The sequence below is a fragment of the Octopus sinensis genome, unplaced genomic scaffold (genome assembly GCF_006345805.1).
Source record: "Octopus sinensis unplaced genomic scaffold, ASM634580v1 Contig15868, whole genome shotgun sequence".
Lineage (NCBI taxonomy): Eukaryota > Metazoa > Mollusca > Cephalopoda > Octopoda > Octopodidae > Octopus > Octopus sinensis.
In genome coordinates this window covers 17,577-28,358 of record NW_021833964.1, presented here as the reverse complement: position 1 = coordinate 28,358, position 10,782 = coordinate 17,577, and the positions used below count along the sequence as shown (strand labels likewise).

Sequence of the window (10,782 nt, the reverse complement as noted above, 5' to 3'; positions counted from 1 at the left end):
AGAATTTGATGACCCTTTTTCATTATCCGTCTCAAAAAGAGTTGATGGCAAGGCAAACCTTGATATTAAGCTAGAAAAGAAACTGGACAGAGAACAAAAAGACACGTACAAACTTCAAGTAATTGCTAAAGATGGCGGCTTTCCTTCCCGCCAAAGTATCTTAGACGTTTTTATATTAGTCACAGATGAAAATGATAACATTCCACATTTTCGCTTAACGTATACAACGTCACTGTCAAAAACACGTATCGCCGAGACAAACCAGTTGTTACTTTAACAGCTACTGATTTAGATTCTGGCAAAAACGGCGAAATTACGTATCATTTCAGTTCTGAAACTCCGAGTGCGGTAAGATCGATGTTTGAGATAGATGAAAAAACTGGTGGAATATTTCTCACCAGAAACTTTTCATTCGGAGAACGAAAGACCTATAAATTATTTATTGAGGCAACAGATCAAGGTAACCCGCCAATGAGTTCTGATGCACTCGTCTTGGTGAACATAATCAACCAACATAACACAGCGCCATCTTTAGACGTAAAATTCGTTTCGGGTTCCAAGGAAAATACGGCCGCCATTTCGGAAGGAGTGAAAGTAGGCAGTTTTATAGCCTACGTCAAAGTCCTTGACAACGATGTTGGAATGAACAGCGAGGTTAGCTGTGAACTCCACCATGATAAACTGCAATTACTCAGTTTAGGAAGGAAGAAATATAAAGTTATTGTGAAAAATCGGATCGATCGAGAAACTGAGAGCTTCATAGATTTTACGATCGTCTGCAAAGACGAAGGTTCGCCTCCACAGAGAACAGAGGGTAAGTTTTCGGTACAGGTACTGGATGTTAATGACATACAGCCTCAGTTTACTAAAGATACATATAAATTTCTAACATACGAAAATGAAGATCCGAATTTCCCTATAGGCTTCATAAATGCCACAGATCTTGATCTGGGAGACGGAGGTCAACTGATTTATTCGCTCTTGGCCGAAGATTATAGTTTCCTTCCATTTGAGATATCCAATTTTGGATTTATTTCTACAACCAAACCGCTAGACTTTGAACAGCAAGATGTTTACAAATTCAAGGTATTTGTAAGAGACAATGGAACGCCATCGCTAAACAATACAGCACATGTAATTGTTGAAGTAATGGATGAGAACGACAATGCTCCATATTTTACGTTCCCCAGCGTGAATCCATTCAGTTTGGACGTCTACTATAACCCACAAAGTGAAAATGATATCACAGTTCTTAGGTCTTCGGACAGAGACAGTCATGTCAATGCTTTCCTCCGGTACGAGATTCTAGGAGGCAACCATAAGCAATTATTCACGGTGAATCCTTATACGGGAGTTCTATCTTTCTCTCGAACCGTCTACCAGAACGATGCAGGTTCGTACGAGTTAAGTTTTATCGTCAAAGACAGCGGAAGTCCAATTCTGTCTGCAACGACGACGCTTTCTTTAACACTGACTGTCAGTAACACAACCTCAAAGATGTATTCAGCAGAGGACACAGAATCGGATAACCGAATTCATATTAATTTAATGATAATAATCGTTATGTCCACAGTAATAGTGGCGGTAGCTGTTGTCGTCTCTATCACCGTTTGTATTGTGCGAAGGAACAATCAACGGAACGAACAATACAACGATGGTATAGATTCATCCAATAGGTTTTTAGGCGAGAGCAAACAGGGGGATTATATTTGTGAACAAATGTCTCTTCAGTACGAGGCTTCTGTTACCATGACGAGCGTCGATGACAACAAAAGTTCTCAGGCCTCTCTGCCTAGACTAGAAACTCACTCTGGATATAAAACAAGACAGAACTGGAGAGATTCTTCAGCCAAAGTCGATTCAAGGGATCTAACACAAGGGACGCGGCAGGTAAGTCTTTGAACGTATTTCCACGCATCGCTCACCCACACACACACACACACACACTACACGAATATATACGCTTCTAAGCATGCTTAAAGTTACATACGCACACACACACATAAATATATTTATGCATATAAATATACATAAATATACATGTGTTAATTACAGCTAGGTGTTAAGACACACACACTCACACACACATATATACATATAAACACACACACACTCACACACACATATATATACATATAAACACACACACACATATACTATTCATTTCTACATAAATATATGTATCTATGTATCTATATATATAGTCATATTTATATATATATACTTACACACGCCCACACAAGCACATAGGCACATGCACACAAACACACACACACACACATACACATAATGCATATCTACACACACATACATGTGTTTACATTTTATAAGTATGTGTGCATATAGGCAGGTAGGTATATTGGCTGGTTGGTTGGTCGGTTGGTTAGTTGGTCGGTATGCAGGTGAGTGGGATAGGTAGACATGTTCCCGTACGTTAATTTGTAGAAATAAACATAAATTATGATATTCAGCAGTGGCTTACTTATAGGGCAAAGTACGTACACATGCACACACACACACATGGACACGTACGCACGCACATAATCTCACACACACACATGCATATTCACACTACGTACTAACTCATACACACACATACAAACACAGTTGTTGGCTAATGATACATATAGACGTAATGTCAAACAATTCGTTGCTATTGCGTCTTATGTTTAGATCCATTGTCATTCTAAGAGCATCAGTTGTAACAAATATTGCCATTTTGAACGTGACAGTAGTTACTGCTGTGGTGGTGGTCATTAGATCATGGGCTATAATTCAATGTTTAACTAATAATTGTATTTTAAGGTTTTGTATGTTGCGATAATGCTCATTAGACCGTTGTCTATGATTGAATGTATAATAGCTAAATGTTGTCTAAATTTAAGTGTGTTATGATTATGAACATTAGACCATGGTCTATAATTCAATGTGTAATAGCTAATTGTTGTCTAAAACTAAGAGTGTTGTGATTATGATTATTAGACCATGGGTTATAATTCAGTGTGCAATGAATAATTGTGGTCTAAAAATATTTGTGTTGTGGTTATAGTCATTAGACCGTGGTTGCTACCACTTTAGCGAATGGTGTAAATCCTAAACTTAACCACAACTCTAAGCCTAAAATCTTAACCATATCCGTAACCCCAACCCTAACCCTAATCCTAACTCTACCCCTAAACCCTGATCCTAACTCTAATTCAGATCAGGTAATTTCACAACATAGTGTACATTTATTGTGATAGACTGTGCGCTAAAGTAAAACCTGTGGTCTACAATTCAGTGTGTAAATAAATATATGTGGTCTAAGATTATATGTGTTCTGATGACGGTCATTAGACCATGACCTATAATTCAGTGTGTAAGAAGTAACTGTGGTCTAAAATTAATCTATAATTCACCGTGTAACAACTAAATGCGGCTTAAAATTATTTGTGCTGAGGTTATGCTCACCAGACCATGGTCTATAATTCTATGTATAACAATTAAATGTGGTCTAAGTTTATGCGTGTTGTGCTTATGGTAATTAGACCATTGTCCATAATTCAGTGTGTAATAAGGAGTTGTAGTCTGAGATTATGCGTGCTGTGATGATACTCGTTAGACCATGGTCTATAACTGAGTGTGCAATAATTAAATGTTGTCTAAGTTTATGTGTTGTGTTATGTATATATAGTAATTAGAACGTGGTCTGTAATTCTGTAATAACTGTGACCTAAGATTATATATGTTCTGATGATACAAATTAGACACTGGTCTATAATTCTGTACATAACTAAATGTGGTCTAAGGTCATCTGTATTGTGATTTTGGTCCTCAGACCGTATTCCATAATTCAATATGTAATAATTAAATGTGGTTTCAGCTTATCTGTGCTCGGATTACAGTCGTCAGACCGTACTCTATAATTCAATGAGTAATAACTAAATGGAGTCTAACGTTATGTATTTGCGTGTGAAGTCAATTCGGATCTTTTTGGTTTGAACGGCAGTTTTTAACATAATTTCTAGGTAACTAAAAAATTTTAAACTTCGTATACCGGTAGAATGTGTTTATAAAACATCTTTTTCTCTTGGCTTTATTGAGAAAATTCTATAGTTTGTAAGATATTTGTTGTTTTTTTTCTTCAATTTCTGCAATTTCAACCAGTCAATGCCGTCTATTGAGGTAAAAAACATTCTGTGCTGTATGGATATGTCCTTTGTTTAAGAAACAGATTGGGTTTATTTACATTTGTGAAGAAAAAAAGATACCCTTCCCCCACCCCTAACCCTAAAACAGATTGAAATGCAATAGATCGATACTAGGGTCATAATTATGGGTGACAATTTCATATGATACCGCTAGAAAAAGTGCCGTTCAAACCGAAAAGATCCCACACCAACATCGCTTGACAACCGATGCTGGTGTGTTTATTTCCCTGTAACTTAGCGGTTCGGCAAAAGAGACCGATCGAATAAGTACTAGGCTTACAAAGAATAAGTGGTTCGGTAAAAGAGGTCGATAGAATGAGTTCTAAGCAAAAAAAAAAAAAAAGAGTCCCAGGATGTATTTGTTCGACTTAAAGGCCGTGCTCCAGGATGGCCGCAGTCAAATACCTGAAACAAGTAAAAGAATAAAAGAATATGTATGTTTGCGTGTTTTTGTTTTTACAATGTTGTTGCTTACTTTCAAGTCTTTGAAATGTTTCTTTCTTTCCTTCTTTCTTTCTTTCCATCTTTCTTTCTTTCTTTCTTTCTTTCTTTCTCTCTTTCTTCTTTCCTGCTTCGTTTTTTCACTCTAATTTAAATATCTATCGCATTTCTGGTATTATATTTCATTATATTTCTGGCATTATATTTTACTTCATATTTTTATTATATTAACTTTTAGTTATGTGGCTTATTTAGTGTTATAAATGTATCATACATACATTCCTGCATACATACATACATACATACATATATACATACATACATACATACATACACACATACATACATACATACATACATACATACGAACATGCATACATACACACATACACACATGCATACACACATATATTCTATGTGTGCATATAATATATGGAAGTATATATATGTAGTGTTTCAATTTTTGCTTTATATTAATATTTTTTATCATCATCATCATCATCATCATCATCATCATCATCATCATCATCATCATTATTATTATTATTTTATTATTATTATCATCATCATCTTCATCATCACCATCGTCGTTTTCGCCGTCATCGTCGTCGTTGCTATTCTTGAAATAATAATAATAATAATAATAATAATAATAATAATAATAATAATAATAATAATAATAATATAATAACAATAATAATAATAATAATAATAATATTAATTATTGTTATTATTATTATTATTATTATTGTTATTATTTTTTTTTATACCAGCATTATTATTATTATGATCATTATTTTGATTATTACTAGTATTACAACCACCACCACTGCCACTTCTCCTTCTCCTCTTCCTCTTCCTCCTCCTCCTCCTCTTCCTCCTCCTCCTCCTCCTCCTACTACTACTACAGCTGAGGTCTATATAATTCCTTTTATCATCTTCCGCACTTCAGGTGCTCGCACGCGCGCGCGATCGAACACACACATACACCCACACAATTTCTCGTGTTGCGGCTTTGCTACGAATCATTGGTAGATATTTAGTTCCGGCCTGTTACGCTCCGAGTGTCCCCCGCCGCCACTGCCGGACGCATCTCGGAGCCCAGTGTAGACAGTTAAAGAAGTGAAACAGGGAGGAAAAGAGGGCGTGACAGAAACAAGGGAGAAGGAAAAAACGAGATAGAGATAGAGAGAGGGGGAGGGAGAGAAAGACGGAGTGAGAAAGAAAGAGACAAACAAAAGAAAGAGAGAGAACGGCTGTGAGAGTGGGGATGAGAAAGAAAGCGACAGAGGTAAATGAAGAGGAGAGCTAGAGACAAAGAGAGAGTGAGTGACGGGCAAAGAGAGATCGGGTAGATACAACCTTGGTGCTTGATAAATACTTAGATATGGAAACCAGAAGGATAAAATGGAAACTTGATCTTGATAAGATTCGAACTCACATCCCTTATAGCCGGAACAAATATCCATAAGATTTTAAAGACTCTGTTATCATTACACTAAGTTGTTTCTTCTTCCAGTATCCTGGTCTGTTTGTCTTTGTCAGCAGGTCTGGACTAAAAGGGACATGTAGCTGAGGTGGCGAATGACGGCGAAACGTCTTTGATAAATCTCGTTGATTGGTTGATTGATCGAACGATTACTCGAAGAATCGATTAGCTAATTCTTTAAATCGGTTAAATGGCGCGTGACTTTGTTGTTCACGTATTCAGGTCAGGATCGTCAGGTCGAGAGTTCGATTCCCGGCGGTGTGTTGCGTCCTTGAACACGACACTTTATTTCAAGCTGTTCCAGTCCACTCCACTAGCAAAAACGAGTAGTACCAGTAATTCAAAGGGCTAACCTTATCGCATTCTGTGTCACGCTGAATCTCCCTGCGAATTACGCTAAGGGTATGCGTGTCTGTGGAGTGATCAGCCACTTGCATGTTAACTTCACGAGTAGGCTGTCCGTTCATAGGATCAACTACATCACTTATCGTCGTGACCGATGGAGTACCAGTTAAATGGTTAACCGATTGACGGCGGCGAGCTGGCAGAAACGTTAGCACGTCGGGCGAAGTACTTAGCGGTATTTCGTCTACGTTACGTTGTGAGTTCAAATTCCGCCGAGGTCGACTTTGCCTTTCATCCTTTCGGGGTCGATAAATTAAGTACCAGTTACGCACTGGGGTCAATGTAATCGACTTAATACCTATGTCTGTCCTTGTTTGTCCCCTCTGTGTTTAGCCCCTTGTGTGTAATAAAGAAATAGGTTAACCGATTGACTACTAAAACGTGAAATAGAGCCAGTGTGCTTGTTTATTATAGGCATAAGGACTCTCCTGTGATACAAAGTAAATGCGCTAGTTTTAGGTATAAAAGACTTTTATAACATCATATGACAAGGAAAATACATTTTACAATATCCACTGGGCGCCATCTTAAAACTGTTGTATTGCAGCTGACACGCTCCTCATAGATTCACTATCAGTGTTACAGAACAATGAATAACAGATTTTGTCAATTATTGTCCTATAACATACGTTATGGTATTAAGGTAGACCTCTTTAGGTTTAACTCTTTAGCTTTCTATTTACTGTAATGCTCATCTATTCATATTGTTTTAAATTAATCATACGTTATTGTAATAGCTTCGAGCTTTTGATAATGTTGTTTATTTTAAAAATGACATTGAAAGGTAGGTGTGAGAGGCTGAATCTAGCCAGTTTGATTTTAAAACAAGGTTGGATATTTGGGCCGTATACTGCTTGTTTAAATGCAAATGGTTTAAACTGCTATCGTTGCAGTCAACTTTAATTGTTGCTTTTTCGTGGTCAATACAAAAAATAACAGTTATGAAACAGAATGGCTATTGATCAATCATGCATCGCTTCTACTAGCCGCAGTCTTATCGCAATGTTAATAAAACTGTAAATCTCTTGACGATCAATAAAAGCGCAATGCACGTGGTAGCTCAAAGTTTAAGAAATAGCAGCTAAATTTTACTCAAATCACATCCTGAATAAAAATGGTTCGAACCATACAGCACATTTGTCTATTCACGCTCATCGTTTCTTGTGTCTCTGGACGGTTTTTGTAATATGCAAAATTCAAAGAGTTGTTAAAACTCCTCTTAACCCTTCCCCGTTTCTTGAACACAAGCGATAACAAGAACAATACGCCACAGCATATTCGTAGTGCATTGTAGCTACATATGTGAGAGTGCGACAGAGAAAGAGAGATAAAGAGAGAGGGGTAGGGAGAAGGAAAAAGAAGAAACAAAGAAGGAAAGGAAATAGAACGAAGAAAGTAAAATTTGACTCATTATGTGACCGATATTTTTTTAGAGACCTCACAAGGATAAAAAACGACGCCAACGGAATTTGAACACAGAATGCAACGAGCAAAAACAAGAATAGGCATATCTCAACTTTCATCATTACTTGTTATATTTTTTTCAATTTTAAGTCGTTTTTTTTATTTTTATAAGAAATAAACCTCAACATCAGTTGATTTATCCGACTTTGGATCGGCCTGAGCGAATTTATCCAAAAGCATAAAAGTCTTTTAAAAATCACCTAAAAATTAATGCTGAAAAAGCAAAATAAAATAAAATACATGAGAGAATATTTACAAACCATTTATTTAAAGAGATATATGCTAATAAACTTTTTTAATGATTTTTTTTCTTTTGTTTTTTGAGTCACGTTGCTTTTTGGAGTTAAGTCGCATGTCTACGAAACAATTACCGACGTAATTTGAGATATTCCTGCACAGCATTTGTCCAACTCACTGATGATTTAGTAGTCTTGTAACAAAATTAAAAAAACATAACTGAAATGTTGTATAATATAATCCTAGATATGCTATGACTAAGTTCAAGCATGGTTGGTCACGAGTGAAACGCTTTTGCTCATTGTTGTTTGTTCCTTCTCGGGTCACGCCTGGCTCATTAGGGCATGTTTCCCAGTTTCCTTGGCGTATGGGTTCCCCACCTGGACGGGACGCCGGTCCGTCGCAGGTGAGCTGCAAGATGCAGGAAGAAAGAGTGAGAGAAAGTTGTGGCGAATGAGTCAGCAGAAGTTCGCCATTACCTTCTGCCGGAGCCGCATGGAGCTTAGGTGTTTCGCTCACAAACACACACATCGCCCGGTCTGAGATTCGAACCCGCGTTCCTTCGACCGCGAGTCCGCTGCTCTAACCACTAGGCCATGTGCCTCCACGCTTTTGCTCATAGTTCTTCTAAAAATTGGGTTGCTTTGAAGGCCATACGTAATCATCAGCAGCAGTAGCAGCGACAACAAAAACAGCAAAAGCAACAGTATCAACAAAGAGGGAATCTTTATATTGTTGTTACTCTGGACAGAAATAACAGCCAAATGCGCCTCAAATCACTCACCACATCGTCTTAAAATCGGAAAACCCTACCAAAGGATGTAAATCAAAACACGACATACTCAAAAAAGCAAAACAGAAAAGAAAAAAAAGGAAGAGGAAACGAAAAAGACTTAGAAGTCACGGCTCGATTGTCTTTTATCATAGGTCTACTTGATCAAAACTGACCTAGGGTTAAAAACCCCAACGACACACCGCTATTTTTCTGAATCAGTGTTGGTGTATTTTTTTCAATGTTTTATCTTCTAATTAATATTGATTATTCTATCTTTATGTATTTTTAATTATTTCTATATTCATTATATATTTTTGCCAATATTTTATATTATCGCTTTCATATTTTAAATTAATTTATTTTATTATAAAAATTTTATTCATGCAATTTTTCTTTAAAAAAACCAAAACAAGTGCACTTATATATCTTTTTAATGTATTCTACATATATATTCGCCTGCATTTAATTCATTTTACATTATTGTTGTTGTCATTATTATTATTAATATTATTATTATTATTATTATTATTATTATTATTATTATTATTATTATTATTATTATTATTATTATTATTATTATTATTATTATTATTATTATTATTATTGTTAGTAGTAGTTGTTGTAGTAGTGATATTGATGATGATGAGGATGATGATGATGATGATGATGATGATGATGATGATGATTCTGGTGGTGATGGTGGTGGTGGTGTTTGTAGTAGAATTAGTAGCAGCAACAGCAGCAGCAGCAGTAGTAGTAGTAGTAGTAGTAGTAGTACTTGGTGTTTTTGTATGTTTTAAAAAAGTTCTGCCCACCCCTGTCAGTGTATAATTATCTCACAAAAATCTGAATTCATAATTAGCATTTTTTTCTTTTGAAATTATAATTTATTATTATTATTATTATTATTATTGTTGTTGTTGTTTTGATTATTATTATTATTCATTTGATACCCCCTGTGGTGAATGAAAGAGATCATCATCATCATCATCATCATTATTATTATTATTATTATTATTATTATTTTTATTATTATTATTATTATTATTATTATTATTATTATTCGTCGACGAAATCTCTTGTCAAAAATTTTACCTATTCTTCTTCTTTATTTATTTTTGGTTATGATTTATACGTCATTAGAACTACACTGGAATCAATTGTACATGGAACTTTTCGCAAGACTTTCATTTTATTCGCTGCTAAACGAAGCGTGACCATGAAATATCTGAAACATAAAGCGAGAAAAACAAAACAATAATCAAAATAAAAACAAAACAAAACAAAAGACAATATTCCACCACCGTCCTTCTTTCTCTAATAAAGCTAATATAATACCAAAAAAAAAAAATTCTTGTTACTATTTTTTTTTAAATTACAAAAACATGAAAAAGTAGAATGAAATGAAAGCAATATTCTTAGATATGGTTCAGTGTTACAATTCTTTGTTAATGCCAGAGAAGTTAGCAAGGGTGAATAATCCAAAGAGACAGCCTGTAATGATGGCGGTGGTGGTGGTGGTAGCGTTGATGGTGTTATTGGTGCTAACAAAGAGACTAATGTAACAGAATGGTAACTAGTCAGCCATTATCTTTGTGATTTCTTCTCAGTTTATTATTATTATTATTATTATTATTATTATTATTATTATTATTGTTGTTGTTGTTGTTGTTCATCTTATTATTATTATTATTATTATTATTATTATTATTATTATTATTATTGTTGTTGTTGTTGTTCATCTTATTATTATTGTTGTTGTTGTTGTTGTTCATATTATT

The 10,782-nt window shown here is 35.3% G+C and overlaps 1 protein-coding gene across 1 annotated transcript; it reads left to right on the top strand.

The window, feature by feature from the left end:
* Nucleotides 1–318: 318 nt before the first annotated feature.
* LOC115230600 (protocadherin-18-like) lies at nucleotides 319–10,269 on the top strand. Its single transcript, XM_029800741.2, has 2 exons — nucleotides 319–1,890; nucleotides 10,145–10,269. Exons 1-2 carry the CDS (start codon nucleotides 358–360, stop codon nucleotides 10,205–10,207), a joined length of 1,596 nt encoding a protein of 531 aa, XP_029656601.1. The 5' UTR covers nucleotides 319–357; the 3' UTR covers nucleotides 10,208–10,269.
* The last annotated feature ends 513 nt before the right edge of the window (nucleotides 10,270–10,782 follow it).